Here is a 21,910-nt window from a genome sequence, read left to right on the forward strand (position 1 = left end):
ATATATATGCACGCGCGCGTGTGTGTATGTCCATGAATTTTTCTGTTTTTATTAATGATGGAATGTCCAACAGTGACGAATACGACGTAAAACGAAGAAAACAAGGTTAGATCCCAAGTTGAACATGTGTAGCTTACTTTGTAATAAAAAATGAAAGTGAACGCCTAACTGAAGGAAGGAACAACGAGAACAAAATGAAGAGGAAAAAAAACGTATTAAATAAATGCGCAGAAAGGAAGAAAAAAGAAAGAAAGCAAACTTATTAATGACAGTTCAATAACTGCCACTGCTCTGTCGATGAGGAGAAAGAAGAAATAAAATAACACGAACACCACCCACCGATAGAAATTACCTGTGTATATAAAGGTAACTAAGAATAGATATATGTGAACCTATCAAAGTGAAAAATAATAAGACGTAGAATGCTGAAACGCTAGTGAAAAAATATAAATCAATATGTACAGCAGAATGTCTATATGGAAGATAGATATATGCTATAAAAAAAATCTCTCCAGCAAGTTTTATTGAAGTGTAATAATAATAATTCTGTATGATTTATGCTCACAAGCTTCCATGTCGACCTGCCTTTTAAGTAAGGGAGATAACCCTCCGATAACGACGACAGCCGTCAGCACAATTACACGATCCGCTAAAATTATATTACATACATTCAAAGCATTCACTATTTAATTCATAGATGATTATTTCGGGTATAATATCTTGACATTTGCTTCTTTTATCTGTCGAACGAAGCTGGTACTATAAAATCTTAAAATGCCCGACGACGATAGCTAAGATAGTACTTAAAATAAATAAATAAATAAATAAAGCAAATTGGATTCTTTTATTCAGATCTAATATGATATAGAAACGTAACTGACATTAGTTTGATTAAACACATACATACATACATACATACATCAAACATTTATATCTGATCGGAGGTAATGAGATAGATAGATAGATAGATAGATAGATATTACAATGTTCATACTAAGTTGGAAATAAAGCAGTGTAAAAACACTTTTCTTTTTCTTTTCATCACTTGAAACAGACCATCAATAATCCTAAAAAAAATTATAATGCCGTAAAATCGAATATCTATATATGATAGCGAAAATGAGTGTATGCATCATACATGTATTTTGTATAAATCTTACAACCGTGGCGTCTATGAAATATGAACGATGTTCAGAGAACCAGACGCCGTATGAATGAAAGACCGTATTAGCTGGCAATCCCGTGAGTATATTATGTGTACATATATATATATATATATATATATATGAGAGTGCACGCGTACATTATAGGGATTCTGTGAATGTATGTGTGTGTGTGTTTGATCGTAACAAGGGAGTTTCCTCGAAAACTTACCTCACTCGGCACCGTGGTCAACATCTGGAACTAAGAGGCACCATCACCTGCCTACCTGCCGGTCACCAGGCACAGAATGATTTCAAATACACTCTTCAGACATGGCTAGAGATAGCAGGGGTGGAGTACGGTGTTACAGTCCTAGTGAATACTAACAACAACAGCAGCAGCAGCAGCAGGTGAACCAAAGATGAGTCCAACAACACTAAGTGGAGCCAATAAGCTCTTCCCATGACTCCCTATTTGGAGGGAGGGAAATATCTGGGAGTGTGAGAAGTAGTAGAAGTCTGGTGGTGCGCACAAAAACAGTAGGAAAAGATTGCGGACCGAGTTACATACAAATAATATAATATAATATGGAGAAACCGGTCTGACAATAGACGGTTGTAACAGCAGTAAGATTAGTTGCTGAAAATAGTTGTCGTTTTTAGATTGGATAGAATCTGACAGTCGTAATAAGAAGAAACACCTCACTGCTAACCGACTACATTACATGGGAATATCTATGAAGGAACAAGCTACATCGTTTTAGTGGCTGGCCAACTGTTGTTACCACTAGAGAGGAGAGACCAGCCTATGTGTGCGCTATTAAATAATACAGGAAGGGGGAGCGGAAAATCCTGCGGAGGAGAGAAATAAGGAGGTGGAGAAGGAGGAGCGACGAAGGACAGCAGACGCAAAAGATGCCAGTAGGTACCTCCCTCAATTCATACCATAATACATTTGCAAAGTCCACTGAAAAAAAAAAAACCACCTTCTTTATTTTACACCAGCAACAGCCAAGCTAACTTGGATGACTAACAGATATGCACAACAACAATTGCAACAGCAACAAGAAACAACAACAAATAAGCCAAAAAAAAAAAAAGAAAGAAAGAAAAACGGTACAGTAACAGAGGAATATCTGTTTGACAAGCAGCTGAAAACTAATGATATCTTTCATTAAAAGCAATTGAAAAAAAAGTAATTTTTTTTTTTTTTTTTTAGTTCAGAAAAACTATCTCCTTATGTTGGGTATCTGGGGAAATATGCTTACAATGAAAGGATGTGGTTGCAAGGCCAAACTTTACAACTTTAAGAGAGAGGAAAAAAACAAAAAAAGGAAAGAAAAAAACAAGGATTTACAGTAAATTTTGTTTGTTTTATTTCATTGAAGATGGCTATATTTTCTTATCTAAATCTTATTACTATAATTTTTGTAAAATGGTGGAGTAAACTAATAGAAAGGTTGTAAGTGGATATAATACCAGATATTTTCTTTTTTTTTTTTTCTTTCTTTTCTCAAATGGATTTTATATTTATATTTATTGATGCTCCGCAATCTATGTAAGATAACATACTGGAAGAAATACGATGAATTCCTATGTTCACAGTCAATATTGCATAGATTTCACTAAGAGAACACAGGTAAGAACAAGAAAATAAAAGAAGAAAAATATCGAAGTTTAAATTCTTTTCGCTCATTTTTTCTATTTCATTGTATAAGATACTATGTAGTTTAATGGAATATATTTTTGTTGTCTGTCGGTAGAGAATGTATGCCGTGCCACTGCTCTTGTCTATGCAGCAAATGTGCAGTCATGATGATAGCATTGATTGCAGATCAGCAATCGACTTGAATAACAGCAGACAGAAAATATAGATTATAAGTGAATACAATGGTCTGCATTAAGCATACTGCTGCTACTATTCTCATGCAGATTTAAATTTTCAAAAAACAGAAAGTAACATTTCTAGGTATAGCACAATTTTGTGTGTGTGTCTGTGTACTCGCATGTGAGTATTTTTCCTGGATACTGTTTTTGTTAACTTGTATAAAACAAAGCATTAGACACAATTAAAACCCTTCAAACTGGTGTTCCAGTATAACCAGTCCCTATTTCAAAAGAATAAAAACAAAAAATAAACGAATTTTGATTTAAGCTGGTCGAGAATATTAGCTGAATTAAAAAAAAAAACAAACTTTATCTAAGGTATTTTCCAAATCTAACAAACTAAGATGCACACACTTCCTTTAACTAGATTCCCCTTCATTTCAATATCTAGTACTGTACCCCTTTTTTAGTTTTCAGAGTGCATAATTTGGTACACAACTGCCAGCCACACCAATCACATAAACTACTATTGCCACTAAACCAAACGAAACGTCTTATTGATTTTTAAGGGGAAAAAAAATAGGTGAAGTTCCTTTCAGTTTATAAAGTTATGCTTAGGCTCGAAACCTTGACCCTACTTTCTAAAATCCAAGTTTTATGCATAAAAAGTAATAATGACCTTATGAATTTAAACTAAGTAGAATTGGAAATACTATCAAACTGATAAATCTGCAAATTCCATTGCACTACATATGCATAAAGTAATATCAACTACTATGAATTGTCGCATTACACTATGCTACATATGTCTTTGAAATTTATTTAGAAAGGAGATGGTAAAACTGAAGAAATGAGCAATGCTGGCTGGATTTGTAGGGCCAGGTCTGATTTTTGGGGGCAATATTCTTTAAGAAGGAAGGATAATAAAGAAAGTATACAGCTCCTCAACACTAACAAGGCTTTGAGATGTGACAAGATTATCAAATTTACAAATAACAGACTTGAAACATAGGCTAAAAACAAAAGAAAATTCCACTGAAAAGAAAACTGAGAGATTTCCTCAAACTAAGAAATTATTAGTGTGCGGATACGGATTCCTCAAAGAAGATATACAAGGTTAGAATGTTTAATTTACTTAGTAGCACACTCGCTAAGAATTACTATCTTCTTTTTAAGAGTCCAGAAGTAGGAATAAAATATATCAGCAGACAGTGGTTATAATAATGCATGGGGGGCAGTGAAATTGAAAACAGCTTCAATGTATATATTGATTAAATGCTATATCAATGACCTAATGTCATTGATATAGCATTTCATCAATAAATAATGTCAGGAAGTATTGATAATTAACATATTTTACTAAAAAAATTTTATTAAAGATATAGTTTCATCTGAGCTTTTGTTTCATATTTTCCAAATTTCACTGACTACATACTTGTAATAATGAGCTTATTGTATACAGAGCTCAGGTGCACTATACCACTGCATACTTGTAAAAAAAACAAAAAAACTGTGGAGCAACTTGCAAAATATATTAATTATATAGATATATCTGCATGTACGTGACAGTTAATATTTTGACTTCCACATATGAACTATAGACAAGTGACCATAATTGATGATGACCGCTTAAATATGATTTTCATTCAATTTCTGATACAAATGTAAGTCTTCATTCTATAGAGCAAAGTTGAACGCTGACACAACATAGAACCGTCATGGAACTGCTAGACCATTATTCTTATAGCATATAATCTATCATTGAATATAATTATTGAATGGAAATTATTCAATAAAACCTGAATTATATACATGCTCAGCAAAAAAGAAAACTTTTCTTTGAGAGTCCCTAACAAATGCTGCTCTGCCCTGACCCACCCTGACCCCATACCTCCTCTGCAATTAACAGGGAAATTACAATTAAGAATCATTTCCATGCAACATTCAGCATATCACCTCTTAAACATACATGAAAAAAATGTTTACTACAAAACCTGTAAAGTCAATGCATAATACATAACCAGTAAAAGTCTATGCATTTAACTAAATGGAGTTTTAGTTAACTATCAAAGTGCATCCACAATTCACTTTACACTAAGGTGTTTTGTTCAACATATATTCAAAATATATGTAGAATAATTTTTTTTTTTCAATCATTTAAGTAGGGGAAATAACTCTCAATTGGCTTTATAATTTTTTTTTACTTGTGTGTGAAAAGACAGTTTCTTTCATATAACAAGGTGAAATGAATGAACAAAAGAAACCAGCATGGTGTGATATCATGTAAACTGAATGAGTGGGTACGATAATGAGAAACGGAGTTGTATTTAGATAAAACGCTATAAAGAACTTTGAGGAACTGTAACGTTATCAGATATTCTAGCAGTTTTCCAATTAACTAAGAATGCTTTCTTTGTTTTAAGCAATAAATATTGAGGAGTATATATATATATTTTTTTTTCTGGACACAGTTAATAAACTTGGTCCATGGTGATGGTGACAAAATTTCTGCTTTCAAAAGTGATAATTTAATACGATTAAAGTATCTAGTTAGCTTCTCTATCCTATCCACAACTATTTGCCATAAATACCTGATTAAAAATATTGTAATAGTTTATATATATATATATACACACACACATATATATGAGTGTGTGTATGTTGCATGAATTGAAGTCATCGATACAGAATATTTCAATCTATCTTGTCTTCAATAAATGCTGCATTAAACACTCAATCATATCACAACTGCTAGTAATGATATAAGCAGGTAACAAAATTTCAAATATACTGCTAATTCACTGAAACAATAAGCAGTTGATAAGTAGTAAAATTTAGTATTACATGACACTGATTTCTCCTCACAGTATAAATCACGTTAAGAATAATGCATTAAAGAAGTAGTAATAAATCAGCATAAATCTGCAATAAGGGGGACGAATTGTAATGATTCCCACCCATGTAAGTGGAGTACACCTATAATCTCTCAGCAAGCTTCGAATACAAATCAATCTCCCCGTCTTCTTTCTGGTATACCCAACTCAGTAGGATGATTCTGTGGTACTTTTAGCTCCACCCTAAATAACAGACACCCATATTTCAGCAACAGTCGCATTTCAAACTACAGCAAGTTCTGAAAATATTCTCCCATATTTGAAAAGATAGCAAACAGATATTTCAAACTGAAACCATTTAATAAAACCACTTAAACAAGTAAATAAATAAATAATAATAATAATAACGATAAAATTGTTTCTAACATTTTATTTTTTTTTAGAATAATTGTTTAATATCAATTTCTAATATAGACACAAGGCCTGAAATTTTGAGGAGGGGGTTAGTTGATTAAATCAACCACAGTAATTAACATGTAATTTATTATATCAGCTCCAGAAGGATGAAAAGCAAAGCTTATCATGACAGAACTCGAACTCAGAACATAATGAACCAGAACAAATATCACAAGGCATTTTGTCTGACACTCTAACGATTCAGCCAATCTTCCGCTTTAATAATAATAGCAATAACGCTTTCTACTTTAGGCATAAGGCCAGCAATTTTCAGGGGAGGGAGAGTACTCTATATTACTGACCCCAGTACTTTGAACCGCTGAAAGGATGAAAGACAAAGTTGACCTTGGAGGGATCTGAATGTAGAATGTAAAAGAAAAACAGAACAAATACCGCAGGGCATTTTTCCCAACACTCTAAAAACCACAATGCATTGTCTTCAGTACTCAAAAGATGCCAATCTACAATCCATAATAATAAGAATAATAATGATAACCTTACATATAGAAAGCTTGTGACTTTCTGAGGTTACAAGTAGTAAACCATTACCACCATAAATTCTCCCAGGAATAAGACCAAACCTGATCTTTGTTTCTATAATAATAATAATAATCCTTTCTACTAAAGGCACAAGGCCTGAAATTTTGCAGGAGGGGACTAGTTAATTACATCAATCCCACTGTTTCACTGGTACTTAGTTTATCAACCCTAAAAGGATGAAAGGCAAAGTCAACCTCAGCAGAATTTGAACTCAGAACATAAAGACGGACAAAATGCCATTAAGCATTTTGCTCGGCCCAGTAATGATTCTGCCAGCTTGCCACCAACACCATAATAATAATAATAATAATAATAATAATAATAATAATAATAATAATAATAATAATAATAATCCTTTCTACTATAGGCGCAAAACCTGAAATTGTGGGGAAGGGGGCTAGTTGATTACATCGCCTCCAATACATAACTGGTACTTATTTTATCAACCCCAGTATGTAGTTGGTACTTATTTCATCGACTCTGAAAGGATGAAAGGCAAAGTTGACCTCGGTGGAATTCGAAATCCGACTGTAAGGACGGATGAAATGCCGTTAAGCATTTCACCCACTGTGCTAATGATTCTGCCAGATCGCCGCCATAATGATAATAATGATAATAATAATGGATTCAAATTATGGCATAAGGCCAGCAATTTTAGAGGGAGTGAGTAATTTAGATTACATTGACTCCAGCATGCAACTGGTATGTGTTTTTTTGACTCCCACTTCCACCCCACCAGCAAAAGAGATGAACAGTAAAGTTGACCTCAGTGAGATTTGAACCTAGAACATAAAAAAACCAGCATAATAACACAAAGTATTCAGTACTTTAACAACTGCTAATTCTTTATCATATATATTTATGAAGCATGGCAATTCAATAAACTGATACTCACAGACCTTTTTTTTAGTATTTTTGAATGGATCCCCTTTGAAGTCAATTGTTCAGCAATATGTTCAAAGGTAGTGAAAGTTTTAAAGTTTCATGTTTTTCCCAAGGTTGTGCTATATGTAATGAAAATAACACAACATTTTAACACCCATATTAATGCTGATAGTAACCCAAATCTAATTTAGTTTATAAGACAAAACCATTAGCTAAATGAAGTATTCATACGTGAATTAAAATATCTCATCGTGATTTTATTTAAGGACCTTAGTTTAGCTTTCAAATGCCAGTTTAACAATGATAAAACTTGTTTTACAAAATCCTTCCAAATTTTTCATTAATTTTAAAATCAACTTAAATGCAGACTTTATAGATATGGTCACAAAACAGTTAAGGAAACTTTACACAATATTTTGTCAATTCATATCTACAAGTATCCTTATTCACATTTACGTTTTCATAGCTTGTGAACATTAGAATTTCTGCAGCAGCATACACTTCTGTATCACTTTCAAAACTATTCTTTTTCAATCAACTTGACAAGTTTCAGATTCTCTGAGATTTATATAAAAATATTTGGATTTCGTAGAAGTTTTTAAAGATTTTATTGCTACTGATAAGAATAAATGCAAATATATTTTTCCATTGTCATTTTTAGTATTCAAATTAATTTATTGCTTAAAATATTAAAGGTAGACAAAGAAAAAAAAAACAAACATTAAAATGACATAAAAGCATTAAATTCACTGTTTTTAGTAATGCATTTTTTTCTTTTTCATCGTGCTTAGTTTTAGTTATCATAATAATAATAACAATAATAATTAAAACTCTAATTAATTTCCTACACTAAACTCCCAATTCAAATTGCTGAAAATGTTGTGTTCTTTAAATATATTACATATTCAGACAGAATAAAGTCATATACGCAGATTGAAGACAATAAAGAGCTATTTTCCAACTATTTTCCATTAAATTTTTTTCCTTCATGAAAATATTTCTTGAAATAAATTCGTTCATATACATATATGCATTCACACACACACACACATATATAATGCATAAACATACAGGTGGATATATATATATATATATATATATATGAGAGAGAGAGAGAGAGAAACAATAGCCTAATGCTTTGAACACTACAAATAAGAACTTAAATCTATAAGTAAAAAAGTATACACATCAGAATTACTAATCACATAGCTGACATATCTTGTGTTAATATATTTCACAACCTTCTGAGTTATACTAAACATTAGACAAGCATATTCTTATTCATTAAGGGACGGAATGGTTTGCAAAATTGTCTGCTTTTCACTTATTTGTGATAACTTACTGTCAGAGGCATGAGGGGTTAGCCTGAAACAATAACGGTGAAATTTGAAGAATTATTGCTTATGTTATTTGGTTTGAAGCAGGTTTAATATCTAATGGAATGGTAGGGGTTTACACTGAAATTTAAGAGATTGGATAATGAGAGAGTTTCAAAGATGGGTGTAATGAGTACATTAAAGTGAAGAGAAAGTTACGGTAGTAATTTGTTGAATAGGAAACAGGAACTTTGCTTAACAGCAAGGCAGGGGCTGGAGCCAGTTTAGCAAGGAGATAAATAACATTGCATTAGAGCCAGGAAAAAGTTATCAAGTGACTTGCTGGCTGTATAATCTCACATTTAGAGGCATTGATTATGGATAGATTTGCCAGAATTAAAATGCATTTTGGCTCAGTAAGGGAAACCCAATCCTCTCAGTGCAGCTTTTAGAATATGTTGTGAGTCTGGAGTTTCCAAAGGCGATCCTTACAAACACTTGTATTTCACACGCATAAGGTTTATGATGCTATATAGCTGTTCATGGATAGGTTCCTGGGGTTGAATAATATGGGCCTTTTGGTGTGTCCTGTCAAATGTTTTTATGTATTTATGACAGCTACACAGTAGGGAAGTGTGTAAAGGTTTAATGAAAAGAAGATAAGAAATAAAGAGATAAATGGTGTGTAAGTGGAAAAAAGTGCAATCAATTCAAAAACAGGTTAGAAAGGTGACATCCCCTTGGGAAATGCTCGAGTTGAGGAGCAACAGGAAGTCCACTTTCACATAGTGTCACTAGAGTAAGTGACCATGATTTAATCATGATGGCAGCAATGGGTGTGCATATGGAACTGAACTTTGGAATGAAATCTGATCATCAGCATTAGAACAGGTATCAAGATATTCTGGGGAGAGGGAGGGTGCATAAATACCATGTACTTAATATTAGAATGTTTAATTTATTATTGACTAGGTTAAAAGTAAGGGGGGGGGGTCACCTTTTAGTGGAGTTATCTCTGAAATTATGATTTGTTCTGTAAAGTTAATGAAATTAAGTCTTCTTTACAATTGAAGAATGACATAAATGCAAATAAACTAATAAATAAAGTATAGGGGTGGGGACTTCAAAAGAGTCATGTATCGTAGATAATAAATAACTATGCTAGCTTTTACATGGAAATATTACAATACATAAGTCATCAACCAAATACAATGACTGCTCCAAAAGTAGCAAAGTTGCTCTTCACACAAGACCAAGATTTACAGTTGCAATTAGGGGAGTGGAATGATTTGGAAGCATTGGATGGTGACATCTGGTCAATACATAAAGAAATTTCATGTCACAAAAAGTTTTCCCATTCACCTGATTTATCCTGTGCCTTTGACCATAACAGCAATAGAAGCAATTAATGACTTTTAATTTTTTAATGTTTTAGTTAAAGGTGGTGAACTGGCAGAGTCGTTAGCATGCCAGGCAAAATGCTTAGCAATATTTCATCCATCCTTACATTCTGAGTCCAAATTCCACTGAGGTTTGCTTTACCTTTCATCCTTTCAGGGTCAACAAACTGAGTACTGGTCAAACACTGGGGTCAATGTAACGGCTTGGCCCCCTCCCCATAAAATTGCTGGTTTTGTGCCAAAATTTGAAACTAATATGTTTTAATTACATGCCCATACCACTAGAGATTCCATTCAGCAGAAAAACCTTCAAAAATTTTATTGAAAACTTTATATCATTTCAATGTCAGTGCCTAATTGTACAAATCTTCAAATGCAGGTTATTTTCTCTAGTTAGATATTAGTTACCAAGCTGGTCCTCACTATAAAACAAACTATAAGGTAGTATAGAGAAGTTGGTGTAAATTTTCATTCATGCCTGAATATTAAGGCATGATCACATGTCTCCATTTCAATAACCCAGCTATGATGTTAACTTAGTAGTGCTTTCACCAAATGAAACACCTTGTCTAGAAGTACTTAGTGAAAATGCAAGTGACCAGTAAGTAAAGTGGCTCTTAAACATATCATTTTTCTGATGACAATAGAACACTTCAACTTTATATAAAACTTCAGCAAAATTACCATCAAACTTGCAACACAATTCCAAACCAAATATCACAAAATGAGTGATAGAAAGAAGTGTGCTTGTCTCTTGGATTGTTGTTGTTGTTGTAATGAAATAATTGTATTGCTTGGTCATAATATAAATCTAAACATAATAACTTAATATCAGGTGTGACTTTATCACTTTCATCATTTGGTCAATTACTTTACATTCTCACATTTAGCACATCAACAGTCTCCTCTTTTGAATGTATGTATATAAATGTACACAAAAATATATATTTATAGAAATTCTTATTAGTATGGTGACGCTAATCATTAGACACCAATGTATTCACACTAGTTTTTGAATAACTTTCTACGTAAGTGAATAACTGCAGGCTCTTCTCTTTTTATGATCACACCTGAGGACTAGTAGACTTTCTCCTCTATCGTTGTTTGATTAGTTTTTCTAATGACTGTTTCTATCTACTTATTTGAAAGATACTGATTCTACAACTAATATTCACTATTCACAGGAAAATACCCACAATTTCTTCATTTTTATGCCACCATACATACATAGATACACACACACATTATCTGTATATTTAATATCTGTATATTTAATGTGTATTAGTAAACCTGCACTTTTGGCCTTGTTACCTTCCCATCACACTAAACTGTTAATGAACATTTAATACAGATATATTTGTTTAGAATAAATTTATACATATGTTAGAATGAGTTTCTTGTTAGTTTTTCTTTTTCATGAATGATTATAAGAATTTCATGAGCAGTTAAATTTGTTCTTGTTAAAATATAAAATGTGGACACAAATAGGAGAACAAACATGAAATGTAAGAATGAACATCATATGTGACCTTCCAAGTACTTCATGTTGGGGTTTTTTTTTTATGTCACATGGCCCATTAATTTATTACATATACAGAAATGCATGTATTGAAAATCATAAATTTTTTTTTTTTAAATTAACAATTTACTGCTGTATAAATAAATCTAATTTGAAATTTTGGCACATGACTTAACAATAAAAGAAAGTTTTATGGAGACCTGTCAAGTAAATTAGCATAAAAATTAAAACGCGACATTTTAACCAATTTAAATTAGTAGAACAATAAACCAAGGTTTCGAATACAATTTTCTTTGTGAAGAAACAAGAGAGAAGTTATTTTAAATGGAAGTATTTCATATACCATAAAATATTAATCTTGAATAGATATGGTAAAGTAGGAGGACAAGCTTCATGGTACTTAGTTTATTTCTTCAGATAAAAGAAAAGTAAAATTTTCCTCTGGCTTAGAGTACAAAGTGTAACTCATTAAATATTATGAATAGGTTACTAGCTGACCTGTTACTAGAAAAGAAACCGTGTCGATGGTCAGAGAGGAGTCAGTTACTTTTTATTTAAAACCAAAGTTGACCCAAAGTTCATAATGCTTTTTGAGGCAAGATAGCCATATATAAAGTAGAGGTTTCTTTATTCTTTATGGGGAAGGTATTTCAAGTTTCCCTGATGCAGTAAGAGAAGGTAATAGATAAATAGACACATGAAATAAAGTAGCAAGCATTGATCTTTGGCAACTGACCAGATATATAAATCAACTAATGGTAAAATGCAAGAAGAGGAAAAAGCAATTTATAGTAGAAAAGAGAAAACTTTAAAGATGATAGTGATGGAGTGCTGAAACAACCCTGCCCACGATTTGCAAAAGGGAGGTGCATCATATCATCTATGAAGACCTGTCAAGTTGCGTGTGTGTATGTGCATGCGTGAGTGTGTGCATGTGTGTGTGTTTACGTATATGTGTTTCACTGTGTTGTGTGTGTTGTTTGTGTATTCATATTTGTGAATACCATGACCAAAGTGATAAGATACAGACTTCCACAATACTTGAGGGAATACACGAGACGCATCAGAATGTGTCCTTTGACAAGATGCTTATGCCGGCTGACTTAATCTATCTTGGTACAAGTTATTTACTAAATATAATGCACTGTGAACACTGGATGCCAGAATAAAAAAAAAATCAGTTTAACATTACTTCCCATACATGAATGACTAAAGATTATAGAACTACAATAGAGGTGGTGTTCTAAATCCATTGTTAGTTCTAGAACTACTTTTGAGATTTACTTAGAGGTTTTCCATCTCTCTCTCTCTCTCTCTCTCTCTCTCTAAGACACTACCTTTGGTTAACAATAACTAGTAACCTACTAAATATTATAGTGTTTGTAATAACATAAAACTATGTTTAGTATTTAAGGAATGAAATTTTGAAACTTAATTGCTGCAAGATGATTATATTAGCAACCTTGGATAGATTAGCAACTTGGAAGATAGATTAGAAAATTGAAGAGAAAAATTGATATTTATTGAAGCAAATAGATATTTACTATGCCTTTAGTAATATTTTAAAACAACTTCAGCATCAAAATATGTATAAATGTTTACCATTGCTGCTCACAACAAATTTTCTTATTCCAATAAATCACGAAATCATAAGTAGTTCCAGATTACCCTTGATAGAACCCACCACCACAACCACAATGGTCCAAAGATTCAAATTTAGGTAGATGGTGGATAGAATGCAGTGATGCCAATGCTGATGCCCTTCCAAAGTGTATTAAGTGAGAACATAAGGGAATAAGCACCAACAGGAAATTGAATCTGATTTGTGAATTGTTTGTTATATAATACATTAGTAAAACCTATATCGCAATGTCAAGTTTTCCTATTCACAGAGAGAGAGAGAGAAAGAGAGAGAGCTCTTTTGTTGTACTGAAATGGCACAGATATATTTATTGCTAAGCATAGATAATGAGCCATATAACATTTTCTCTCTTTTTTTTTTTCCTGTCATTTCACCGGTTGAGAATCATATTCACTGCAATTCTCAATTAAAGGGTCTAATGATTACAGAACATAAATATACTTGGGGAACATTTTTTTTTTTTTTTTTTGATAGGCTATAATGCATAATATATTTTTATCTATTATCTAGATTGAACCTCAGAGGAATTACAATGGTAGAGTTATATTGTCAAATATAACATTTAATCTGACTTTGACACCTTGCCTATAGTCAATATATTTCTATGATAGCACTCTCTTTTTAATTAAGTTGCTTTATTAGAATGTAGTAAATTGAAGATAAGAAGTGTGTCTATTCTCAAAATATTAATGTCTGTAAAATATTTTAGAAAGCTTAGTAACAAAGAACTAATAGAAAATAGTTGGTTTCATTGTTTGCATGTCCTGTAATAATTCAGGAGAAAAAAAAACTGCCCTGGGCTTGTTTTTTTCTATTGCTATAATCTTCAATGGTTAAAATTAATGAGCTAAAAGTTATTTTAATTTGACAGCATACTTAGAACTCTTGATCCAACAGGCTTAATTTTCTACAAAATGATTTTACAATTAAAAAAATATCAAAACAAAAATCGAATTTCTTGTTTACATTTCAAGAGCAAGTTACATTGATTGGATTAAATGAAAAAAAAAAAAGGTTATTTCAAAGATGACTTATTTTCTAAATAGCAGTGATAAATATTGAGAAAATATTTATTTCACAGAGAGCTGTTTACAAAGAATAGATTAAATTCATAGTTCTCAAAAGAGACATCTAAAGTGATTTACAAAAAAAAAAAAAATCAAAATAATATATATAAATTTATTGTTTTAATTAAGTAATCACTCTTTAAATAGTATAAAAATTCTTTATATTTAATCTCAGACATCCAAACACTTGTTTCAGGCTACTTTGATAACAACACCTTATGCTATTGCAGAGACATTGTCATTATTTGAAATGAAGATATAATTTCAAAGTGCTAGATTAAATCTGTGTTTAATATACACTTATTAATTGTTAGAGGTTAACAGGCCTCAGTTTTGTAATCTAAAGCCATAGGTATTGTAATAATAGTGGATAGCTTAAAACAGAAATCTTAACATAAGAACTGAATTTTTGTTATCACAACAATTTCAACTGACTAAATAACATACCAGGAATGTAACACATTATTATAGCAATAATACAACTCTTAGAAAATTACAGCTTATACGTTGAGCTGTAGTTCACAAACTCAAATTGCTTAACCCTAAATTTGGTAACTTTAGTGTTAAACCTTTTGTAGAGAGAGAAGTCAATAAAATGAGTACTTTTATCAAGACATTCAAGTGTTTGAGTTACTAAAAGAGTGTTTGCTAATAACATCTTTTTCAACTCTGCTGATGTAACATTGAGATTGGAACGAAGGATTTATATTTGTTGAGAAAGGAAAAAGAAGCAAGTCTAGGATTGCCAAACAGAAGTATATTTATTTAGAGAACTTAGTAATATTTAGATACAAGTGTAATAATTAGATTTTGGTTGTATATCCAAGCATTGGGAGGTTAAGATATCTTAGAAAACTACATTCAATGAATGAAGTCAACAAGTAGAAAAATACAGAACACTTGAAATGATAGGATTACCTGCTAAGAGTCAAGTCAAATCATTTAATATCTGGAGTTCATAGTACACTAGATAAGAAGAGTAGTATGCAGTTCTTGAGAATTTGTATCTACTCATGAAATGAAAGGATAGGGTGTGTGTGTGTGTGTGTGAGAGAGAGAGAGAGAGAGAGAGAGAGAGAGAGAGAGAGAGAGAGAGAGAGAGAGAGAGAGAGAGAGAGAGAGAGAGAGAGAGAGAGAGAAGGGGGTCAGAACATCTAATTAGGTGGTGCTATAACATACATGATTACAGAGTAATTAAAATACATAGAAAGCTGGGAGATTTCGCAGAAATGAAGTACAAGTTTAGCAACATTGGAACAACATAGCTTCACAATCACTGTCTTTTACAGAAACAACATTCAAGTATGTAGGAATAAGAGAAGCTTTGACAGTGAGGTAACACTTGAAATATAGTAGTGAGTGATCACAAACCTTGATAGTAACAGTAATGAGCAACAAATGAAAATTTAATAATAAAAGAATGCTACACCACCAATGTAAGACCATTAGTAGTGGGAGCATGTGCATTTTATAAAGGTGAGTAGCAACGATTTTAAACAGAAAATTATCTCCACTTTTAGCTGTTATTTAACCCCAATCAGTTCTGATTCTGTAGACCAGTCTATTGCCTTTTACTTTTACTGTGGCCATGATGGGGCACTACCATGTAGGGGTTAATCAAATGAATTGGTCCTAGTATTTTTTATGTTTTGTCTAAGCCCGGCACTTATTCTACTCGTCCCCTTTCACTGAATCACAATACCGATAGTCAAGCATGTATCCATGTATGTATGGATATATATTCACACATGGTGGTTAGTGTTGGGAGGGCATCCATCCAAAATAAGCATGCAAAAACAGACACTGAAGCCAGCTCCTGACAAACAGTCCAACTCATGCCAGCATAGAAAGTGGACGTTAAATGATGATGATGGCAGGCTTTTTTCAGTTTCTCCAGACTCAGGACTATAGTAAAAGGCATTTCCCCAATGTGCCACACAATGAAGGTGAACCGAGACACATGAGATTAAGAAGCAAATTCTAATGATGCAGCCACACCTGCACCTACATTCAAAGAAATTCCAGCTAACCTGTCTTTTTCTATAACTAGGACTACAAGTACCCCAAAATTGTTAAGACAGTGGAGTATGATCTGAAGGAATTTGGCTGTTATTTCTAACATAGTAGAGGAGATGCCTTTCTTGGCCTCACTTCTGCCTCCTCCACCTCTCTGGGCCACTCTCTTTCCCTCTCTCTCTTTTATTTTCTATACTATTGCTTAACCTGGTCCCATATTCTATCACAAAAGATATTAGCAAGCTGGAGGAGGGACACTCTATCTCTGTTTAAAGGGATGAGTGATGTGTATTTAATGATTTAAACCCCAGTCAGCTTCACTTTTGGTTCCTGTAACTGAAAAGCAATATTTTAGGTTCCAATCTTCTGCTCTTACAACATTCAGTCTGTAATGAGAACCAGATTTTCTACATACACAGTTCTTCCGTTTCTAAATTCTACACGGAAACATCTGATTATATAAATATATATATATATATTTATAATATATTATATATGTATATAATATAATATAATATTATATATATATATATACAGGGTGGCCCAAAAGTAGGTTTACAGTCATTCAACTATCTATTTCGCATTCATATATTAACAGTTAAGATCTTAATTATAAGAAAATATGAAACCATTATTCTATGCTAATTTAGTTAATTTTGTCACGCTCCCTTTCCAGTTTGTAAGATAGAAATTTAAATGTGATAAAATGGTTTTAAAAGAAATTTAAAGTGCCTACATGATAACTATCAACATACTTGGCCCAGCATGACCACAGCTTTGAAGCTGAAACATTTTAAAGAATTTTTAAAGAATTTCAAGAATTGAATATATATATTATATATATGTATGTATGTGTGTGCATGTGTGTACATATGTAATTATGCATGTATATATATATATAATGTATATGTACATATACATATATACTTATATATACAGACATGTGTGTGTATGCGTGTAAACACTCACACACACACACACACACACACTCACACGCAGGAGTGGCTGTGTGGTAAGAAGCTTTCTTCTCAACCACATGATTCCGGGTTCAGTCAGGCCAAAGATTCAGGAAGCACAAAAACTAGTTACCACTTTCAGATTTTGTTAGAAAAGAAAATTGAAGTGAAATACTTTTAGTACCAAATCTCCCTCACTGCTGCTGGATGCTGCCTGCCCGATACTGATACTGCTATACTTTTAAGCACTAAACAGCTAAACGAGATGTTTCCTCAAGACAAATACTGTAGTACTGAGACTTTCTTGCAGTATATCCATGTTAAGTAAGATATACAGATTGCTACTAAATAATACTTCACAGACTTGCAGTAACTGTATAACTTAATATTATTCTAAACATGTCCTAGATGAGCAAAAGTAAAAAATATATTCAAAATATATTACTGGTACCCATAATACTAATCCTTAATTTCTAGCATAAGACCCCCAAATATTAGGAGAAAGGTCATTCGTTTTACAACTGTTTTGCCAGGGCCAACTATGTATTGAAACACTTTTATAGCTGGATCTTTTTAAGTAAAGGATTTTTAATTCAATTTGTCTTTGAAGGCACAGAGCAAGAGGACACTTTATTGATAGGGAATGCAAATGTAATGTCACTGTCTTATTTTTTACAATGTTTACATGGAGACATGGAATGTAAACATTCATACCAACATATGAGCACATACATAAATATATGCAGAGGGCATACATATAGCTTTTGTCAGTTAATTCCATTGGTTATCCCAAGGTGAAAGTAGAAGACACTTGCCCAAGGTACCATGATGTGTGACAGAACTTAAGACCATGTGGTAACAAAGGGAATTCTATATCCACAAAATCATGTTGCTAATTAATTATTAGGGTATAGTTCAGGGGTTTCAGCCTGGGGTCCATGGACCCCTGGTGATCCGCTGAGGTAGTACTGGTGTCCACGAACTAAATTCAAAATTTCATATATATATATATATATACATATATACGATGGGCTTCTTTCAGTTTCCATCTACCAAATCCCCTCACAAGGCTTTGGTCGGCCCAAGGCTATAGTAGAAGACACTTGCCCAAGGTGCCACGCAGTGGGACTGAACCCGGAGCCATGTGGCTGGTAAGCAAGCTACTTACCACACAGCCACTCCTGCGCCTATATATATATATATATATATATATATATATATATATATATATATATATATATATATATGCACACACATAGGGATAAGCGTATTAAAAGGGGTCTGTGGGAAAACTCATTAAATAAAAGGGTTGGGAACCACTGGTATAGTTGATTAAACTGAACTTAAATGGCACTTCATTCTCTTCGGCCCTCCAGGAAAAATTAATCATACCAGGATTTGAACTCAGAATGTAATGGGCTGTAACTACATTCCAAATGATATTTATTTATTTCTTCCTTCCTTACTTTTTTTTTCTTTACCTGATGCTAACGATTGTGCCAATCCAACAGTCTTACTAATTATTATTGCTAGGAAAAAGTTATCCCCCCTTCAGCTATTGAATTTCGAAATATACTTCAAGTTCTTTGATGCCCATTCTGTTTAACGCAGCAACTTTAAGAGTATAAATAGATTCTATGCTAAGTTTTCTTTTCCTTTAAGTTCACTGATCATGAATGGAACTGGTAGCAGCCTAAATTGAAAACAGAGACATGTGTGTTTTGTATGTGTATGATGCTTAGAAAAAAAAAAAAGAGAGGGAGAGAGAGAGAGAGAGAAAACAAAAACATAATATAAATCATTAATTGTGTCTTGAGTTGGCTCAATACGAATAAGTTTGAATGGAGACCAAAGTGTGAAGTCCATTAATAATACATGACTTTGGCAAATTTCCAATACCATCTTAATTCCAAATCTCTCCAAAATTATGTTCGTATATTAAACTCAACCATAACAGTAAGCATTCTCAAAATAACATAACTTCAACAATAATCTTATTAAATGGGCTGAATTATAACTTACAGACAAAAAAAAAAAAACATAAAAATATTAAAAAAAAGTAAATGCATTATAGACATTAGAAGAATGGATGATTACAATTTCTCATTTGTCAAAGAACAACAAAGACACAAATAATTATACATAATGTGCATTTAACATACACACATATATCGTGTGTGTAACATATCTCTATGCATGCATGTGTACATACATACCTACACGTACACACACACGTTTACACACATATGTATATATATACATATACGCATACACTTGCCTTTATATATATGTGTATGTGTGTGTGTATATAAATATATATATATATATATATATATATATATAAATACATACACACACACATGTACACAAAAAGTAACACACCTGTGTGTGTGTGTGTGTGTGTGTGTGAAGATATGTAGCCTAGTAGCTAATATATTCAACTCCCAAATTATAAGGTCATGAGATCAATTCTTGAAGCAGGCAGTTTATGCTGTCCTTGAGTAAGACACCTAATTTCCCAATTGCTCAAGTCTGCACAGCTGAAAATGAGCACCAGCTAGGGTATTGGTGCAGACCTGTCACTCTTTTAAGCTGTTACAACCTAGATGTTCCCCTATGTCAAAGGTAAGAAGGAGGGAAGGGTACAGGCAAGAAGGGTATCTATGTCTGTTTGCAACTATATAGGCAGCAAAAATACTCTCTTGCAACTTACATATAGCTGTAATTCACACACGCACACACACACACACAGATAGATATACATATTTATACACACACAGATAGATATACATATTTATACACACACACATACAAATATACATGTATGTGTATATACAAGTGTATCTCTATCTTTCTATATATGAAGGGGTGCAGAAAATTTCCTTGCTTTGGATAAAAGAAAATACAGGAGGATCAGTTAATTATGATTTTATTCAACATATGCCCCTCTCAGATTCACACACTTAATGCAACAGTCTTTCATGTTTCCTAAGCCATGTACAAGAACTCAGAAGGCTGGGTCTCCAATCTCGCCTCTCGTGGTACCCTTAAAGCCAGGAACTTTTCAGCACCCCTTCGTGTGCATATACACATACATATATATTTGCAACATTTTACCATAAATTTACACTGATTAGATTAGTTCCACATCTCATTGCCTGTCACACAATTTTGACATCCTACACACACCGAAAGAGAAAGAACCACATTCAAACACTCTGTGTGCGTGTGTGTGTGTGTGTGTGTGTGTGTGTGTGTGTGTGTGTGTGTGTGTGTGTGTGTGTGTGTGTGTGTGTGTGTGTGTGTGTGTGTGTGTGTACCCTTCCCTGTCGTTTGTTTTGATTTTCCTGTCTACAAGAATTTAACTGTTAGAATTTCCTATCACCAACCACTTTACAAAGTGGCCTGAGTTCATTTTGTAACAATACCAGCACAAGAAACAAGAATACAGGAACGTCCTCTACTCTAAATCAGGTCTTAGAGTTACCAACCCACCTTTACAAGTTGCCAGTGCAGCAGTATGCTGATTTTAAACTTCCTGCATTCCTTCATCCACTCCTACTTTTTTTATTATTATTAATTATAACTAATGCCATTTTTATCACCTACCATTTTATAATGTTCACTAAGTGCATTTTATTCTGCCAACATCACTGGAAAGGTTGTATGTAGCTGATCACGCGTATCTTCTACCACAATCACTTTTTATTTAGAGACACTGCATATAGCATCTACCTAAGTTCATTGTATATGTGTGTATGTGTGTGTGTGTGTATGTGTGTCTGTGTATCCCCTTGTCTTGATAGGGTGTGAAAATTGTAAATGAGCGTCACAGATGTATGAGTAGTGGTATTTATAATCAATGTACTGTGAAGACATGTCCAGCCATAGGAAAATATCTTGTTTAGAAATAAGTGCAAGGGCTGTCAACAAGAAGGGCTTCTGGCTATGGAAAATCCACCTCAATGAACTCTGACCCATGCAAGCATGGAAAAGGGGGGGGGGCGGTCATTACAACATGTACATATATATACACACATAATGTGCATACTTTCTCTCCCTCTATACAAACACACACACACACACACCCACACATACACATACAATAGGCTTCTTTCAGTGTCTGCCTACCAAACCCACTCACAAGGCTTTGGTCAGCCTGAGGCTATAGTCAAAGACACTTTCCCTAGGTTCCACACAGTAGGACTGAACCCAGAACAATGTGGTAGGGAAGCAAGCTTCTTACCACACAGCGACACATGTAAATATATAGTCATATATATATATATATATATATATATATATATATA

General features: G+C 33.0%; 1 protein-coding gene across 8 annotated transcripts in view; it reads right to left on the minus strand.

Moving 5' to 3' along the window:
- The window catches only part of LOC106880698 (zinc finger protein 629), a 411,919-nt gene that overhangs the window by 146,365 nt on the left and 243,644 nt on the right, over positions 1-21,910 (minus strand). The window contains exon 1 of one of the 8 annotated variants that reach the window (XM_052971299.1): positions 1,375-1,515. The exons of 6 other annotated variants lie outside the window; for them this stretch is intronic. In XM_052971299.1, the coding sequence (XP_052827259.1) occupies positions 1,375-1,398 (24 nt within the window). In that variant the 5' untranslated portion in view covers positions 1,399-1,515. Of the gene's footprint in view, positions 1-1,374; positions 1,516-21,910 lie in introns of those variants that run through there. One more of the 8 variants, XM_052971296.1, reaches the window with a different exon arrangement.

The sequence above is a fragment of the Octopus bimaculoides genome, chromosome 10 (genome assembly GCF_001194135.2).
Source record: "Octopus bimaculoides isolate UCB-OBI-ISO-001 chromosome 10, ASM119413v2, whole genome shotgun sequence".
In the NCBI taxonomy this organism is placed as follows: Eukaryota; Metazoa; Mollusca; class Cephalopoda; order Octopoda; family Octopodidae; genus Octopus; species Octopus bimaculoides.